At 40.4% G+C, this 20,324-nt stretch overlaps 1 protein-coding gene across 3 annotated transcripts in view; it reads right to left on the bottom strand.

Annotated features, from left to right (window-relative positions):
* GAREM1 (GRB2 associated regulator of MAPK1 subtype 1) overlaps positions 1 to 18,984 on the bottom strand; it is a 205,662-nt gene extending 186,678 nt beyond the window's left edge. For 2 of the 3 annotated variants that reach the window (XM_033178036.1, XM_033178037.1), the window contains exon 1: positions 18,420 to 18,984. In XM_033178036.1, the coding sequence (XP_033033927.1) occupies positions 18,420 to 18,540 (121 nt within the window). In that variant the 5' untranslated portion in view covers positions 18,541 to 18,984. The remainder of the gene's footprint in view (positions 1 to 18,419) is intronic. The other variant, XM_033178038.1, reaches the window with a different exon arrangement.
* Positions 18,985 to 20,324: the final 1,340 nt, after the last annotated feature.

The raw sequence follows: 20,324 nt of genomic DNA, 5'->3' as shown, positions 1-20,324 counted from the left end.
CCAGGATTCAATTATCTCCCACCAGGCCCCTCCCATAACATGTGGGAATTAGGGGAGCTACAATTCAAGATGAGATTTAGGCGGGGACACAGCCAAACCATACGACTGCTATAATAAACTACCACAAACTGAATGGCATCAAACAATAGAAAATGTATTCTCTCACAGCTCTAGAGGCCGAAAGTCCAAAAACAAGCTGCAGGCACAGCCACACTTACTTTGAGGGTCCTAGGAGAGATTCTGTTCCCTGCCTCTCCTAGCTTTTGGTGGCTCAGGCAAGCCTTGGTTTGTGGCTGCATTATCCCAATCTCTGCAACCATTGTTACCCTGCCTCCTTTTCTGTGTCAAAACTCTGTCTGCCTTTCGCTCATAAATACACTGTCACTGGATTTAAAGCCCACTCAGGTAATTCAGAATGACCTCCTCTTAAGACTGTTAATTACATTTGCAGAGATCTATTCTCAAAAGAAAGTAACATTCACAGGTTCCAGGGATTTTGATGTGGACAAATCTTTTGGTAGGCCCCCCATTCAATCAACTACACTGTGTGTGCACATGCCTGTGTGCATGTGTGTTGTATATTGTACAAAGAAGACTCCTTAAACAAGGCTCTATTGAACACCTACATGTTACCAAGGTAACATAGTTTGGAAACTGTGTTAGGTGCCGGGGACACAATGATGAACATGAAATACACAATCTCTGCCTTCATAGAGTCAGGATCTATAGGGGGGTGGGGTGAATATGAAAATTAATTTATTCTTTAAAGTTGGAAAATGTAGTATGAGAAAAAATTACACCACGGTTGTATATAATAGTGACCTCATCTTACCTGCTGTTAAATGAGTAAGCTAACACTTTCTCCATTAGGGATGGAGGGTTCAGGGAATACTACTTGATTTTCAGTTTAGATTATCCCCCACCCTGTACTGGGACATTCACAAAAAGTCTTTGTTTCATATGTTTGCTTTGCACATTGAGTTACTGGACCCAAAGATACTCCATGGCACTACCATAATTCATACAATTTAGAATGCCATCACTTGCAAGACAATCATTGTTTGACAACAACCAAGACTGTTGATAAAACTGTCACACTATTAGTTATAAGATACATGCTGATTTCAGAGATATTAAAATGTATACCTTAGAATCAATGAAACATGTTAATTTCCATTCTGAAATATATTCTTACAATACATCCAGACAAATTAACAGCTTCTGATTAAATAGTATAGCCAAATCTCAATGATTTCCCAGCAAAATTTTAATGCTGAATTGGCTTCACAAGCCTCGGAGTATTTTTCAACCTCTTTCCATCAGGCTAATATATGTAAATATAATTCACTAAGTCTTAAAAGTAGGGCATACTCTCATATGCTGGGTCTCTTCCAGGGTTGAGATGGTTGGAAAAGTCAGAGACTGAGAAAGAACTCTGAATTCCTTGAGCAGGAAGAGGCTGCTAGAATCATCACTTCTTTCCTTGCCCAGAACCTGCTAAAAAGTCAGGCTGTAAAGAACAGAGTGTGTGCACCTGTGTGTGTATTAGTCGGGGAAGCTTGTAAATACTTTAGGGATAGGCTGGAGTATGCCAACAATTCTGTAGATGAGTCATTCAGACAAAATTTTTGATCCATCTATTGGAACATCACACCAGATCATGTGAACCATGTGAAATGAACAGTGCAAAGACAAGACAGGATTCCTGCTCTCTGCTTTTGGACAGCTTAGAAAGACAAATATGAAAAAGGAAGTAATAAAACTTTTAAACACACACAACTCCAACCTAATAAAAATCTGCATGGAATCCAGGATCAAGGTTTTGTTATAATCTTACACAAAGGTTATGTAGCAAAGTCTCAGGGACTAATCTACGTTATAAGTCCTCTTCTCACACTCATTTCTCCTATATTTACTCAGTCTGGGTTTTGACATTAAGATGTGAGACTCACATTGCCCTGCATTTTTTTTTCTAAAATGTAGATTTCATTCTGGTCTTTGCATGTGAGATTAAGAGGAATCAGGAAGATAAGGCCATGAAAAATTGGGGGGAAAGTAAACAAAATGTAAGAGAAATTTAAGAATTTTTAAGTCGACAGATGTAGGTCATTATGGGATTTCAAAGAAAGAGACACATATATACATTGAAAATAGCATGTGAAAGTTGCCCCTCCTACAAAAAATAATGGGGGAAATACACTTTCAACTAAGTAGTCAAGCTGAGTGCAACGTGCAAATCCTTCTTAAATTCTGAAACACACACACACACAGACACGCTTACTTGAGCAGCAGCTTTGTAAAGTATCATTTTAAAAGCAAATTCTTCCCTGGAGAAAACTTACTGCCAAAGCATCTGGACTATCCTTCTAGAAGGCATTTAACAAGTTACTATTACTTCAGAGACTCACCAGGGTACACTGGCTTCAAAATGTATTTAAATTTTCTTTGGAAAAACACGTATCAGACCTCTCATAGCCATTGGAGAAGAAGGATAAGTCAGGATCAGGAACAGTTCTAGCTACAACTTCACTTCTTTAGGAATAAAATAATTGTTTTCCGATTTCATTAACTTTATGTGTCCCTGGAACACAGCCCAAGGTAGTCCCTGAAAGACAGGTGTTGCTGAAGTGTTTTTCTACTACTAAACGAGCAAAATAAATTTAGCAAAGATAGTTCATATCAAGAATAAACAGGTCTTTGAATAAATGGGCTGGCACAACAGCCTGGAAGAAAATAAAAATCTTACATCATATGCAAAAGTTAATTCCAGATGGATTAAAAACAAAAAAAATTAATCTTCCCAGAAAATCTTAGAGACTACGTGTACAATCTAGGTGTCAGGGAACCTTTCTTAGACAAGATTGAAAACAGGAACAAGAGACTTCTCTGTACATGTGAAAATTTAAAACTCTTAAATGGAAACATGTAGACTAGGTCATTTGATAGGAAAAATGTAAATAAGCGAAAATATTTCCATTATATACCAACAGCATCTAGAAATTGACAAGAACAAGCCGATAACAGAAAAACCAACAGAAAGTATGATTTTAATCCATAGAAGAGCAGGTCCGAGTGGTGAACAGATATACAAAAAGAGAGCCCCCAAAATCACCGACAGTCAGGGAAATGCAAATTAACACAGCAATAAGATTTTTATATCCATTACGCTGGCAAATTTTTTTAAAAACATTATAAAAACTATGGTTGACACAGATTTGGAGAAATGGTATTCTCACACATCCATGATAGAAATGAGAATTGCTACGGACTTTTTGGATAGCATTCTGGCAGCATCTATTAAATCAACTCCACTTCTGTGAGTTTTACTGAGATGCTAGACAATCATGTTTCCCCTACATTTTTTTTCCTAAAATTATTTAGTTTTGGTAGCTGCATAGGAAATGAAAAGAATCAGGAAAACAATGTTATCAAAAATGTCTTGGAGAAGTGAAACTTATTAGAAATCACAGAATTCTACAGAAACCATGAACAAATTAATGATATATACAGGAAGGTTTAGTGCAGTATAATTCACAGAGGCCAATAAAAGGAAACAAATTGAACTCCTGTCAATAAAAGAATGAGTATTTTCACATCATGGGATATTACGCAGTTGTTATGAATTTCAATTATACCGGGTGATTTAGAAAGATTCCCATGAGTGATATAAGCAAGAGGCCGAAAAGTATTTGTCATATAATCCAATTTTTATAGAACAATGACAGAATTCTTCATGTCTCTGTATGTATATGTAACAGTGATGTAGGATTCTATTAGTATGAAGAAGATAGGAATAATATGCACTGGACTGTTAGAGTGGATTACGTTTGGATTACGTAGGTAGGCAGGGTTGGAGGAATGGGGTCTGTTATGAAGGAAGAAAGTTTGTTAAAAAGTAGCTAAAATGCCACTATTATGTAAAATTGTGTGTGTGTGTGTGTGTAGAGAAAGAACAGAGAATGAATCACAATGTTGGTGGTTATCTCAAGACTTCAGAATACCTTTTAGGTATTCAAATTCTTCATAATACATATGTTTATAATCAGAGGGGAATGAAGACTACAAATAGTATTTATACTTAGTTCACACACTTCCTCCCACCCAACTCTGTGGTCTCTGCTTAGCATGAAACTCTCCTCTGATAACACACAGTATTCAATTGTACACAATCTACTCAGATACGTATCTTCCCAGTCAAGTCAACGGGGAAAAAAAGAAACAGAAGATGGGGGAGGGGTGAGTAAAATTCACAGTCTACCTGATCTACTATAAAGTTAATTTGAAGCTTCTTTGGTTTGGCACTAAAAGATTCTCTTAAAGCTATCTTGTTATTTCACTTTTAGCAATGTCACCTCAACACTCTGATAAATACAACTATTTATAGAGTCCTCAGGTGCTAAATTGGCAGAGTGATATGTACTTTATTTTTCATTATTTTATTTTTTTAATTATACTTTAAGTTCTAGGGTACATGTGCACAACGTGCAGGTTTGTTACATATGTATACATGTGTCCTGTTGGTGATATGTACTTTATTACCCATCGACCCCTGGATCTATGTCCAGAGATAATTAAACTGGACTTTTAATTTATCTTCTTCTTAGTCATTACAGTGAAGTCAATATTTACACAGATATTCAATAGAAAAAAATGAAACGACTTTCAAACTATCACCTGTGCTTCTCCCCATATCTGGAAGTGATCTGTGAATTTCTATTATTTATTCACTAGTGTCTGTACACAGATTCTAAACTTCAACAGACTCCGAAGTTGTTGTCATCTATCTCTTATCTAATTATCCCAAATGTGTCACTTCGGTTTATGTATTACATGTAAAAATAATTAAATATTTTTACAAACATGTCCATTTACTTATTAGTATTTAAAGCCAAAAAATGACAAATCATTCATCTGCTTTGTTTCATGCAATGCACAGGACTTTATCAACAATGAAGTATCTTTGGGGAACTCTGCATGAATGGAACACAAATATAACTATATTTGTGAACACACGACATAGTTTTACCAAGATTTTCATGAGACTATTTGATTTCATACAATGCAAGGGGATTCTTTCAGAGGACAGTTGCAATACAAGAGTGAACATATCATATTTAAATCCAATATCCAGGTTGGTTAAGAAGAGTAAATGAGGCCGGGCGCGGTGGCTCAAGCCTGTAATCCCAGCACTTTGGGAGGCCGAGACGGGCGGATCACGAGGTCAGGAGATCCAGACCCATCCTGGCTAATACGGTGAAACCCCGTCTCTACTAAAAAAATACAAAAAAATTAGCCGGGCGAGGTGGCGGGCGCCTGTAGTCCCAGCTACTCGGGAGGCTGAGGCAGGAGAATGGCGTGAACCCGGGAGGCGGAGCTTGCAGTGAGCTGAGATCCGGCCACAGCACTCCAGCCTGGGCGGCAGAGCGAGACTCTGTCTCAAAAAAAAAAAAAAAAAAAGAAGAGTAAATGAATCACAATTATTCAATTTCAAAACCAGAGGTAATAGCTATTAATAGTTATGAACATTAACTGCTGAAGACAAATAAGTTAAAAAGTGATTAACCCACATGAAACCGGAACAGTATTTATAAACATCCCATAGAAAACTAAGAAAAACATACAGGAGGATTTTTTATTACAGAAGATTTGAAAAAAAAAAACCTCTACCAAAAGAAATTTAACAAAGGGTTCAGGAAATTCACGAACAAAATATGATATTATTGAAGCTAAAGCTATTCTACTATCAAGCAAAGAAATACAATGTTTAAATTATCTAAACAAAGGCAAAAAAATGATATTCAATGATATACAAAGTCATGAGCTTAGTCATCCACTGCTGAAGGTCCAATCTTTTCTGGATGCAATTTACCAATACATACCAACAATCTAAAAATAACAAATTTTAAACAATCATCCCACTTCCGGGAACCCAAAATAATAAAATGATGTAAAACTGTCAAATTTAAGTTAAGTCTCAAAAACAGGACACTCAAAACAACTAATGTCTCACAACAGTCAAATAAATAATAGTTGATTGGTAATAACAGAATTCCATTGAGTCACAAAAAGTCTATTTCCCAAGAATATTAATAATGAAGGAAAAGGCTCATGATCTAATGTAAATTTTAACAAGCAGTTTTATATATAATTTGGTCCCATTTGTAAATGTATTTTTAATTTACATCCCATGCCTGTATAATAGCAAAATGTTGGTCATGGTTATATAACAAGTTATACAATATCTGGAATTAAAACTGATGGTCATTTTTGTCTTTCCTGGTCTATATTTTCAAAGCTGTCTACAATGGTAATATTTTTGGGGAGAAGAGTAAATATTATTTTTTAAACACAAACACAAAGTCTCTCTGACAAAAGAGAAAACACGAAGTCTCTCTGACAAAAGAGGTGCAGTAAAAAAAGCACCTCTAAAAAAAACTGGACAACTAGGCTGGGCAGTGGCATGCCTGTAATCCCAGCTACTTGAGAGTTTGAGGCAGGACAGCATGAGTCCAGGAGTTTGAGACTGTAGTGTGCCATAACTGCACCTGTGAATAGCTACTGCACTCCAGCCTGGGCAGCACAGCAAGACCCCATCTCTATTTTTTTTTTTTAAATGAACTACTATTATCATTGTGTGTATAAAATCAGGTTGGGTGTGATGGCCAGCGTCTGTAATCCCAGCATTGTGGGAGGCCAAGGTGGGAAGATCCCTTGAGCTGAGGAATTCGAGACCAGCCTGGGCAACACAGTGAGACCGTCTTTACTAGAAAAATAAGTGGCTGGGCATAGTGACTCACGTCTGTAATCCCAGCACTTTGGGAGGCCGAGGCAGGAGGATCACTTGAGGTCAGGAGTTTGAGACCAGCCTGGTCAATACAGTGAAAATACAAAATTAGCCAGGCATGGTGGCTCACGCCTGTAATCCCAGCTACTCTGGAGATGTCAAGGAGTTAGGGCCCAATGCATGGCTATTTTAATAAGTTTGTTAGTAGGAAAAAAAAAGTGAAGAAAGGCATCACAGCAACAATCTAGATGGCAAAGGCTGCTAAGTGGATCCCAATATCCAATGCCCCCTTTTCCTGCAGTAGGAAGCTCTGGGCATTATGCGCAGTTAAAAGACTTCAGCTTCCGCCTTCCTGTACTCCCATAGAGGACTGTTGAAGTGCTGACCAAATGAGATGTAAGTGAACTGCTGTGCAGGACAAGTGGTAAGACATAGCCTTTTGCCTTTCTTGTTGTGTGGAATGTAGACATGACAGCTAGAGCTCCAGCAACCATCTAGGACCACGAAGCTTTGAGAGTGAAAACTACTTGCAGAAGACGACAGAGCAGAAAGAAAGAGTCTAGATCCTTCATTCTGTGGAACTGCCCTATCAGTCCTGGACTACATATCTTCAGACTACTTCTATATGAAAACAAAACAAAATAAACTCTCTGTGTTGTATAAGCTGCTATTTTTTTTTTTTATCTATCTTACACAACTGAAATTAACCTTAACTGATGTCCCTGGCCATAATGAGGCTATGAAGATTCCCTCTGATCCTATCTTCTCTTAGTGGCTGACTTCCTCCTAACTGGCCAAAGACAGGACCAAACTAAACAGAAAAAATAAGAGTAGAATATCTTAATAAAGCTTTCGGTTACTTGTTATTTATTTTTAAATAAGTAATCTGAACCTCCTAAAGTGCATGCTCTCTCTCTCACGCTCTATCTCTCTCTCGACACAACCAATTAAATAATTTTTAACTTGGGTCTAGTGCTTGACTGATTTTGTGGGTCAGTGATCCAAAGGTAAAAAATGAATCTTGCATTATTTTAAAAACCTAAAGCAGGTTAAAACGAAGATCTAGGAGCATAAACTACTGGGGACCAGAAATGACAATGTTAGTTTTTTTATTCAAACCAACCCTTACTTGCCCATTGCTGCTAAAAGAAGAGAGCAGCAATCCAAAATGAGAATCAATCATGGAATTTAGCATCTGCACAGACAGCTGTTCTGGGGTTACTCAAGTGGGCCTTCTCAGGTATTTCACTAACCTTTTCTTTAGTGGATGACAGACTCTATTATAACGAGTGCTTTCTAATTACCTAATAGTAACAGATAACGTTTTAAAATTTTAAAAATAAACATTTACCCTTTTTCTGGTACTTTTAGATATTTAAACCCTAGTTTCCTGCTAGGAAGGCAAATTTTCATTTCTAACATCCTAAAGTCTGATAATTGAGAAAACTGTCATCTCATTTTAAAAAAAAAAAAGTCTGACCAAGGAAATTTTTCTCTACTAATTGGAGAAAAAACAACAGAACGCAACTCATTTTAAATCTTCCCAGGGACACTTACATAAGCACTGCTCAGAGACAGTTACATTCCTCTCAACACTATCACCAAGCTTAATCATAACAATTTATTATGTTAAATATTAACTAAAATGTCTTCATAACTATAAAGAATTCATATTGCATTTTTAGTTCAATAACTTGGTATTTATTAAACAACCATAAGGTCATCAAAGCCCACGTGGTATTCAAATACTTCAAACTAGGTTAACAATTAGCAGAATCAATTAAAATAACTTGCCCTGTGATTGTAAAGCAATTCATCCACAGAACTGGAAAGGAGCTTGGGAATACTGCTTTTTTCTTCTTTCCCGCACAGCATAAAAGGAAACTCATGGTCTGGGATTCAGACACTACTTTTTCAAGTCAAACCTGGGGCTATTCTAGGAAGATGACAACTGTACCAAATTAGCAGTTGTAGTTTTGTAACATTATTTGAACCAAATGGCTTGTTTGCTTAGAAGTAAAATTCGTGGAGCCCAGAGAAGAGATATAGATAAATGGTTAGCTGACTATGCCATCAGGTCTTTGTTAAGAACTGACGAGTTTCTAAGATATATTGCATTTTAGTCCATACACTCAGGAGTCATATGAAAAGCATGATAATACCAAAGATTAAAAATTCAGTGACATGGCAACACTTAATAATATGTAAAGGAGATATCTTAACTTCAGAATGAAAAGAACTAGCAAAAAAGTGAAAAATCGAAAAATGAGTTGTACTTTCCAGAAATACTTATTTAGAACATGGGTAACTAATGACCCTAAGAATCATTATTTTATAAATCACCATAGTCTCTATTTTTCCTTCTGCTAATATTAAGACCTGCCATCTTAGTTCCAATTTATATATTTAAAAATATAAAATGTCGCCTCAAATCAAACAAAAGTGATATTCTATTTCAGATTTGCAGAGGTCATACACTGCTGTAGTAATACAGACATCTCGGGCCTTATAATTTTTACTACCGAGATTTGCTCATTCATTTATTAAATGTTTATCGGGTGCGTCCTACATGCCAGGCATTGTGCTAAGAGCTGAGAAATGGCAAAAATAATTTTAGATGCCTTTAACCTGAAATTCAAGTAAGCAATTCTTATGAAACTGGGAGTAGGGGTACAGCAGGGTGGTAGAGGAGGCTTTTTTTTTTTTTTTTGTCTTTTCTTTTCTTTGAGACGGAGTCTTGCTCTGTCGCCCAAGCTGGAGCGCAGTGGCGCGATCTTGGCTCACTACAAGGTCCGCCTCTGGGGTTCACGCCATTCTGCCGCCTCAGCCTCCCGAGTAGCTGGGACTACAGGCGCCCGCCACTATGCCCGGCTAATTTTTTCTGTATTTTTTAGTAGAGACGGGGTTTCAACGTGTTAGCCAGGATGGTCTCGATCTCCTGACCTCGTGATCCGCCCGCCTAGGCCTCCCAAAGTGCTGGGATTAAGGCGTGAGCCACCGGACCCGGGCTAGGGGAGGCTTTTCATGTGGAAAGGTCTAAAAGAATTCATCCTGCCAGGGGTGTTGCTCATACCTGTAATCCCAGCACTTTGGGAGATCAAAGCAGGCAGATGGCTCTATCTCAGGAGTTCAAGACCAGTCTGGACTACATGGCAAAACCCCATTTCCATAAAAAATACAAAAATTAGCAGGGTGTGGTGGCAAGTGCCTGTAGTTCCACTTACTCAGGAAGCTGAGGTGGAAGGATCACTTGAGCCTGAGAGTTCAAGGCTGCAGTGAGCCATGATCGCACCACTGCACTCCAATCTGAGGGGCAGAGCAAGATTCTGTCTCAAAAAATAAATAAATAAATAAATAAATAAATAAAATTTTAGCAGGTATTTATATTTTACAAAAACTACATAAACCAGAAATAAAAGTTACTTTTCCCATGGCATATCATAGCTGGTGTTCTTAAGATTGACAGTCCTGCTGAAGATGAGTGGGGAGTTTATGAGTCTTCCTAGAACCAGCAGCTCAGTAAGTGAAAAGACAGATACCTCAGGAATCTCAAACAAAAATAAACGAGTTTACAAGCTGGTCCACAAGAACTTGCTATTTCAGTAAGGCGGCCAATGAGTGAAAGAGACTAAAATACTCCCTCTTTAAACTATAATGCAGTTGATCACAACAGTCAAACCAGTTCTCCTTTCAGAAATGAACTGAGTGTCTTAAGATTTTTACCGACAATGTGGATACTCATTTCAGTTAAGACTTATTTCCTTTGGATATATACCTAGTAGTGGGATTGCTGAGTCACAAGGTAATTCTATTTTGAATTTTTGGAGGAACCTCCATACTGTTTTCCATAATGGCTTTATTAATTGAAATTTACACTCTTACATTCCCACAAACAGTATGTCAAGGTTCCCTTTTCTCCACATCTTTGCCAACATTACCTTTCGTCTTTTTGATATCTTGTCTTTTTGCCATTCTATCTAGAGTAACATGAGATCTCACTGCGATTTCGATTTGCCATCCCTGATTAATGACGGATGTTGACCATTTTTTTCATATACCTATAAGCCATTTGTTTGTCTTCTTTTGAGAAATGTCTATTAAGGTCTTTTGCCCATTTTAAATAGGATTATTTGTCTTTTTGCTATGCAGTTGAGTTCCCTGTACTCTGGATATTAACATCTTGTCAGATACATAGTCTGCAAATATTTTCTCCTATTCTGCAAGTTGCCTTTTTGCTCTGTTGTTTCCTTTGTCATGCAGAAGCCTTTTAGTTTGATGTAATCCCATTTGTCTATTTTTGCTTTTGTTACCTATATATTTAGGTCTTATTCAAAAAATCCTTGCCTAGTCCAACGTCATAAAGTGTTTCTACTATGTTTTCTTCCATGAGTAGTTTCATAGTTTCTGGTCTAACATTTAAGTCTTTAATCCATTTTGAGTTGATTTTTATATATGGCATTAAATAGGGGTTCAGTAATAGATGATAGATAGCGGTCCAGCAATCCCACTATGGAGTATATACAAAAAGGACATGAAATCAGCATGTAGTGAATATAACAGTGGCTACCAGAGACTGGGGAGGGCAGAGAAAAGCAGGGCAATTGGGGGAGGGTGGCCATTGGGTACAATGTTACAACTAAATGAAAGGAAGAATAAGTGGGGTGACTACAGTCAACAATAGGGTATTGTATATCTCAATTTAAGTGGAAGAGAGGATTTTATATGTTCCCACCACAAAAAAAAAAACAAAAAGATAAATATTTGAGGTGATGGATAGGCTAATTAGCCTGATTTGATCATTACATAATGTGTACATATATTGAAACACCACATTGTACTCCATAAATATGTATTAATATAATGATTGTGTCAATTAAAAAGTTATACTTTTTAACTAGAATATGTAAATATTCACCTTACATTCAAGATACTTGCTTTCCTTTCTAAATAGATATTACAGTACTGTTCTCTGGAAAAAAAATAAGACTTTCAAAACAGCCATCTTACTTGAAAAAAAAGACACTGGAAGAGCTATCTGCAAATCTTGTCCTGTGGGTCTATGTTTGTCACTGTCCACTGCCTGCTACAATGTCCTCTCTTGTTCTTTTCTCATCATTTTTAGGCACAGCCAATAGTCAGAATAGGTGAAAACTGGAAGAAAGTGAAAGTACATCATATATCAATGAATATTAAAGACACTTTTTAAAATCACTCACTTTATGTATAACATTATAGTAGGCACCTCTTTCCTGCAAACCATTATACAACTATAGTTAAAAACAAATGATCATCCATCAGTGAATATAATGATGAGTACATGGTAAAAAAAAAAAAAAAAAGCTGGGCGCAGTGGCTCATGACTGCAATCCCAGTACTTTGGGAAGCCAAGGTGGGCAGATATTTGAGGTCAGGAGTTCAAGACCAGTCTGGCCAACATGGTGAAACCCCATCTCTACTAAAAATACAAAAATTAGTTGGGCATGGTGGTGCATGACTGTAATCCTAGCTACTTGGGAGGCTGAAGCAGGAGAATTGCTTGAACCCAGGAGAAGGAAGTTATAGTGAGCCAAGACTGAGCCACTGCACTCCAGGCTGGGCGACACAAAAAGAAAAAAAAAAAAAAAGATACAAGTGTCTAAGCTCATTATTTTGGTACCATTTGGTAAAACTCACCTGTGATTCTGGATTAAATTAAAAGTTCCCAGCCTAATGTGGTGGCTCAGGCCTATATAGTCCCAGGTACCTGAGAGGCTGACGCAAGAGGATCATCTGAGCCCAGGATTTTGAGGGCAACCTGAGCCACATAACATGAACCCATCCCTTTTTTTTAAAAAAGAAAAGTTCCTTTCCTAACTCCTCCAGTCCCTCCGAAGGCCAATCTTGGTTAGATTAGTCAGTTTATAACACTTCCTGTCTGATAAAGACTTTTTGCCACCTTTTTCTAACCTGTGGATTACTACATCAGTAACCTGGCATACTCAAATGGAAACACACTCAAGTCACTCAGAGCATTTCTCTCAGCTGCTTCTTCTGTACAAAGACAATAAAAGCTGCCGCTGCCTGAATGATATGCTATACTCTGAAACCTCCCTCAACTGATCTGTAGCTCTACCACAGCTATCTCACACATGTATCTGACATACAATGCTGCATTTAATTCCTATAATAAGTAGATGCACAAGAATGTAAGCTCCACAAAGACATTTCTGTCTGATTTGTTCAGTGCTGTAGTCCCAACACCTGTAACAGGGCTTGTCACATAGTAGGGACTTAATAAGTGTTAGCTGACTTAATACACAATTTACTGAATGAAGAATATGGGCAAGTATAATGTCCAGTTTTTCTACATGGGAAAGCTACAAATCAAAGGGGTTGCAAGACCTGACCAAGATCACATGACTATGAAATGGCAGTACCTCTAACAGAACGAAGGTCTCTTGGCTCCAAATCCAGCATTCTTTAAACTACCATTCCCCCCACCCCGGCCATGTGTACTCTCTTAAAATACAGAACGCCAGGAGAAATGAAGCCACAAGATAAACACAGAATACCTTCCGAGAGCAAAACTAAGTTACTATGGGAAAAAGAAAAGAAAAGAAAAAGACATCAATTACAAAGTAGATTTTGAGAATTGACATCAATTTCAGTGATAAAACACGGATCCGAGAAAGATCTTTGACATTTACAGACACTTGGAGCCTCCCTGGGGCCTAAGTGTCCATGCTTTTGCTCCTAGAGGCCAGTAAATGATAAAGCTGCAGAAGCCTCTGAGCACAAAGCAAGGACCAAAGTTCCCACAGTCCCAACAAATCCGGGACTTAGAATCCGATCTGATTCCTACACACAGGACAAAGAGATGGTCACTGCTCCTGTTCTACCTACTTAGCAGTCTCCTACTCCTACCACCTTCTCTTCTTCTCTCTCCCTGCCTTTCCATACAGCCTTGCTCTTCCTTTTCCTTTCAGCAAACAGGGCCATTAATACATCTTTTACTGTGCTAGACAAGCATTCTTTAAACTGGGGTACATGTCTGAGGCAAAGCTAACGCTTCCCAAGGGTCTCATCATCACAACTGTAAAGGAATCAGTTTCTATATTCGAAATTTCCAAAAGTACTCTTGCTTAAAAATTAATGGGCTTGGGTCCACAATGGCATTGGACATCCATCCTGTGATGACCTTCACTGTGATGGAAGGAGGCTGTCATTCACCATCCCCCCTTCACAATGGTTCTTCAACCACTTTACAAAAGTAATACACCTGTATTACTTTCTCTATATCTTTCTAAGATGCACTGCCCAAGGGTGCAAAGACCTTGGGTAGAGAAACAAACAAAGGAACAAAAATATTGATTCATGTTGCAGGGTGAAAGCCTCTAGTATTTAGGTAACAACTATTTCTGTTAAGTCAGTTTATTTCCAATTCTTTGTTTTAAAAAACAACCAGAAATCATTAAATATGGAAAGTCTTATGATCAAAATAAATATGAAATACTGGATTTCAATTTATATACTTTTTTTAAGTTACAGAGAGTATGGCAGAGTGATCAATAGAACACTTTCAAGCATAAAAATATATTACACTGAGAGAATTCTATACTGTGGAAGGGAAATGGAGTAAGAATTTAAAGAGATAAAGAAAAGATGTAAAATGTTTAACTTTCGAAAGATTGATTCTTGAATCTCATGAATTTTTTAGACAAATGATATTGGAAATCAAATATATATTTTACTAGAGTTTTTAGAATGACGTAATACTTTAAAATATTAACAGTTACAATATGCTGAGAAATTACATCCCCTGGAAGTATTTAAACTTAGGATGAAAAGTTTTAGCATTTAACTGAAGAATGTGCTTAGGGACAGAGTTTCACCAAATCTTTTAGGAGGCACAGAAGCAAAAAGGTTGTAAGAATGCTACTCTAATACAAGCTTTCAGGGTCTATCCAAGATGAAATGAGGAGGAGAGAGAAAATGAACAATTTCCCACCTATCCAGTTTTGAGTGAGGATGGCTGGGGGTGGAGTGAAGATTACTATTTTCTCCATCCTCTCCTTGGTCCTAAGTACATTTGCTGAACCCAGTTCTACAGCCAACAGTTTATAAGACTGATATCAATCAGTTTAAATATCTGATCTTAACTGTACTGCTGACTGGGCTTAGACCTCAGCTGATGAGATGTATCTCATCAAATCTCCCAAGGAGAACTGCTAGAGTACCTTTCTTTCGGTTCTCCAGAAAAACTTATGGGGCAATATTTATAAAGGCTCACTTATTTTGTATTTATCTTATCATACAAAGGCAAATTTCACCATCAAGGATGTAATATTGGACACACCTATCTACCTGGCACTTCAGGAGTGGCACATTTAATACAAAGAATTGGAGAGTTCTTTACATATCGTGTAGTGAATATTCTAGGGATGGCAAATGTCCTGAAGAGCCATCTTAACAGACACATCTACATTACTAGGCCCTCGAACCCCAATGTTTTCCTTTTTTTCTCCTGTTCTATAACCTCTTCTTCCCCACTGCCTCTTGCCTCTTTTCAGCCACTCCTTTGGGAAGCAGAAAGTCGTATATATGATGGATGAGGCCAGCACTTAATTTGGTATCTACACTGTTTTTAAAATATTGACTTTCCAGTCCTCAAGCTCTCAGAGACACAGTGAACCTATTTAGAGCAGATGTCAGAACAACTTCAACCCTTCTCTCCTTTAGTATAAGGAGGTAGCCCAGTTTGAGATAAGAGGTCAGTCTTCAGAGTCAGAAGGTCGGCTGGAAATTCCACTCCACCATTTACTAGGTACCAGTCTTCAGGCAAGTCAATTTCTCTGACTCTTAGGTTTCCGACGTTCTTAAAAATTGTGTTGCTGAGGATTTGAGACAATATATATTATGCATCTAGAAATGTACCAGCCCATAGTAGGCTTTTGATAATCAATAGTTGTGAAATTAGATTTTTTTAATGTTCTTTAAAAAGTATTTAAAATTAGCCAATCATTTCCTCTTGGCATAATGTCAACTACTGGCATGTTTTTCAATTTTGTTCTAGTCTCTTTAAAAACAAGTGATTTGGAAAATGACTACCTTTCATGTCTAAGTATAGGGTGGGCGTGTGCGATGTAAAATGTACCTGCAGTACTAAAACTGGGGAAAAAGCAAACACAGGATGAGGACAGCACAAAACTTAAGATTTCACCTATAACATTTATAAATATGCCAGCATATCCTCAACCTGTCCTAAACTGTGTGAAACATGTTTAAAAACATGCACAGAATCTACAATTGACTCTTTTAAAGTCCACCCAAATTAAACTGCTAAAACAACACTTTCCCCAATCAAATTAGCAGACAATTTTTTTGTAAATACTTAGTATTTTCAGGATGTGGGCAGACTGATACTACCACAATGCTCACGTTGGTGTAAATGAGGATTTCCTTTAGTCTCTAAAGCAATTTGACAATGGGTATCAAGGATTTTAATAGTACTGACATGCTTGTTCAGCAAAGCAGAAATATATTCTAATCAAAAAACTCCCAGATGTATGTACAAGAATATTCATTATACCACAATTTTTAATAGCACAAAATGATATAGCTTAAGAATGTCCACAACAGGGGGTGAAATTACATGGTATAGCTTAGTCCACAGACTCTTTGGCAGTTATTAAAAATCATGTTAACAAAAATGTTTAAATGAGATGAGACTGTTAAGTGAAAGAAGCAAGTTATAAAGCAGTATCTGGCAATGATTCCAAATTTGTATGTGCCACTATGATTCTCAAGCGGCAATAAGGAAATAAGAGAAATTTACAATGAAGAATTGGAATTACATGTAGTGATCAAAATCCATTCCACAGCTTGAAAGGACACAGTGTTAAGACTCACTACCCACGTCCTCATTTTAGAAAGAAGTGTGGGATGAGTACACTGCTGATTCAGATCCTTTTTATGAATGGCAGGGATAGAAAAGTGGGAAATAAAACTAAAAGTCATGTCTGAAAGTGATATTCCGCCCCTTTAAACTTTCAGTTTAATGAAGCTTTTGAGTGACTTTTATACCACATGCAGCAATGCTCTCTGCCTAGCTACCAAATTTGGCAGTGTGCAGAGATGAGAGAAGGTAGGAAAAGGTAAGGACTCACAACCTTCCAATATACACAATTTTGGAGGAGGAAATGAAACGCTGGGAATACACACACACACACACCAATTCAGGTCTGCAGATGCTATTTAAAGCACACAACATTTTCCTATCCCCACTCTAAGAAGAAACGCCTCAACACACCACCTGTGTGTCCCGCCCAATCCCCCCCTCTGCTTCAACAGCTACTGTGATCTGCACTTCATTACTAGTTTTAAAACTTCCAGCTTATTTCCGATGAACCCTACTACTACCAACAATCAAACCAGGATAGCAAGCAAGCCAAGGCTGTTTTCCAGCTTTCACGAAGTTTCCTGCATTTATTTTTCACATCAGATATACAAATGTCTAATCAAACCCCACAGATAAGAAACAGAATAAAAACTCCTTTGTATATGTATACATCTCATGTTACCCACTCTTTTACCCTAGGAAACAAGGAGTAACCCTAGTGCCTGTGACTCGAAATGACATCTTTCTGCTTAGTGTTCTTCTGACCTGGCCTGTGCAGCCACAGCTCTGCCTGCCTGTCTGCCAGCCTGGGCCCGGGTACTTCCACAGCTGGGCTGGCTTCTTTCTGCAAACAATCTAAAATCGCACGAAGCCAAAGCCCACTGAAGTTCTGATGAAAACAAGAGAAGCCCAAACACACCTAAACTGCCACCTTACATGTCATCACTCTCAAACTGAAAGGTACTTGCTTGACAGTATGCGCAACGATGTGTTTGCAGCTGTCACACTGCAGAATAAACAGTTGGGGGAAGGAGTTGGGTGGGTTTCTGGTGGTCAGTTTCAGGAAATACACCCTTGTTAGTTCTGAGCTCAGGTTCCAAATCAATATGTTTTGGTGACTTTTTTTTTTTCCAGGCTGGAAATGCGCTAACCTAATAATTAACCTTAAGCATACCATCACTTCTGCTAAAAACATTTTCTACACACAGACCTAAATTACTTTCGGTTGGGTTAAACAAAACAGACAAGCGGTAATACAAGGTCCCTGAGAAACATGATCCTTTTCAATGGTCACCCAGGAGCTTTTCCTCTTAAATCTGTTTGGCAGGGGATGGGGGAGACAGGGAGGAGAGCACCCAAATTAAGATGCCACCCAGAGCACAATGATAGTCTCAAGAAAGTTGCCTAAGATAACTCTTCAGGGTTTCCCTAGTTGAGTAATTCTTGCAGGCGGGTGGGGAGGGATCGCTGGCGTCCAAAATTACGATCTGCAGAGGTCTCCCTATGTTGACTTTTTTTTTTTTTTCAGGGCGTCCTTTTTAATTATACTGCAAGGACTCTGATTTCCACCTCCCTGTCTGCTGCTGGGGGGAGTTGAGAGTAACGCGCCAGGGCTGCGGCAGCCGCTCGGGCCAACTCCGGCGCTCGGGGGCGGGCAGCCCACTCCCCTCGGATCCCACCCTCTCCAGCACACGAGCGCACACCCGCGTGGAGACGGCTGTCCTCGCCTGTCTGCCCCGCGCCCCAGCTGGGACTCACCGTTGTCCAACCGCGCGATCTGGGGCAGCCGGTAAGTGCTGACCAGGAGGTCAAGCGGCACGGCCACCGAGCTCCACTTCACATCCTTGAGGCTGCAGCCCAGCGAGGGCGCCGGGTCCATCTTCCCCGCCGCCTCCTGTCCCGCGCTCCCCCGCCGCCGCCGGCACCACCCGCGCCTCAGCGGCCGCCGCTGCTCGCGTTCGCGGTCTGGGGCGCGCGGGAGGAGCCGGGCAGCTCCGGCCGCGGGCAGCCGGGGGGCGCGGCGACTGGGGCGGCCCAGAGGGAGGGGACCGGCGCCCGGCTCAGCTGCCGCTGCGGGGCATGGCTGGGGCGCCCCGCGTGCCCTCACGCCCGGAGAAGACTCAGAGCAGCCCCGCGGCTGCGGGCGGCGGCGGCAGCGGCCCGGTGGCTGCGGCGGCTCCCGCTCCGCCTCCTCCTCTGGCCCTGGGTCTGCAGCTGCGGCGGCCGCTCGCTCGCCTCCTCCTCCTCTTACCCCTCCTTCCCTCCGCCTCGAGCGTGTGAGGAGGAGCCGCGGGTCTGAGAAACGCCATAGCAGCGCTCCCAGCACTGACTAATCAACAAGGTGCGAGCAACGCCTGCGCAGCTCTGGGAGACACCGCCTCCGCCTCCCCGGCGCCGCCTGCTCCGCCCCCCCCCCCCCCGCTCGGCCTCCGCCTCCCGCAGCTCCCGCGGCCGGGCGGGCTTCGCTCGGCGTCAGCTCCCTACCCGGGGCCGCCAGCGCCCACGGCTCGGCGCGCTCTGCAAGCTTTAGCTCTCGCTCCCCCGTCCGACCGCTCGGGCGCCTTGCAGTCTCGCCGGTGCCGCTGCGCGCCCGGACTCCTTCCCCGCCTAGGCCAGTTCCCGGAGCCCGGGAATTGCCAAGCGAGCTCAGGGATCGCTCCCTGAGTCTTGGTGTCGGACACCGTCCGCCTCCACTCCTATCCTGGCAATGCAGTGGCGAAATACAGGGCACAAGAGACCTTTAGTGGCTCTCCGTCTTGCTTCCTGGTGACCCAGACTTTGGTCAGGAGAGTGCCACAGCCCAACGGGGCTGGGGACTGCAGGCGTGGAGCACGCCTTGGCATTTCCCGTCAGTCCTACTCCTCTACCATCGGAGCTGGAAATGACTCCCACCAGTCTCAGCTTTGGCTGTTAGACAAGATAAAAAGGGCATAGCACCGAAAAGCAGAAAGGTGGTGGGTGATCAGTACTCACATACAGAAAGGTGGCCATTCGGTGCAGGACCTTCACTGAGTGAAGGAACTACTTACTGGAGGCGGCGGAGATGGTGAGGCCACCAAACACCGTAGACACAGAGATGGGAAGGGAAAACTAGGTTACTGGGAGGCTGCTGGGGTCAGCTGTTCTCGTCCGCTTTTCCCACTCAGTTCCCTTCTCATCTTAAAGGTTGGGATCATTCTAGTTTTCTAGGTATATGTACCGAGACATTAGGTAGTTTGGCAAGATTTCATAACTCGTAGATGGCCTACAGTTTGCTTTGCATGATCAATCATTCTGTCTCTCCCAATGTTTGGCATGACCTGCTCACTGTGGACAGAGCTCAGAATATAAAGGTGGCATGCCCTGCCTTGTATGCTAATCTCTCTTTCTTTCTCTTTCTTTCTTTCTTTCTTTCTTCTTTCTTTCTTTCTTTCTTTCTCTTGCTCGCTTGACATTTTGTTACAATAGCAGAGGTGAGTGGTTGCTAAGGATGCGTATCAGCTCTGTTTTAAACACGTATTCAGTGTTCAGTGCTTGATAAGGTACAGCAAGTACCCGCTTCGCCAGCCCAAGGGGACTTGAAAACATCCCGCTGCCTTTCCGATGCTTGGTTTAAAAGGTCTGTGCTAATAAACCACTCCATTAACATTTGAAGAAAAACACAGATTCTTCTACACCCACCTT

This window comes from Trachypithecus francoisi, unplaced genomic scaffold, assembly GCF_009764315.1.
Source record: "Trachypithecus francoisi isolate TF-2019V2 unplaced genomic scaffold, Tfra_2.0 Lachesis_group19, whole genome shotgun sequence".
NCBI lineage: Eukaryota > Metazoa > Chordata > Mammalia > Primates > Cercopithecidae > Trachypithecus > Trachypithecus francoisi.
This window is presented reverse-complemented; position numbering and strand designations above follow the sequence as displayed.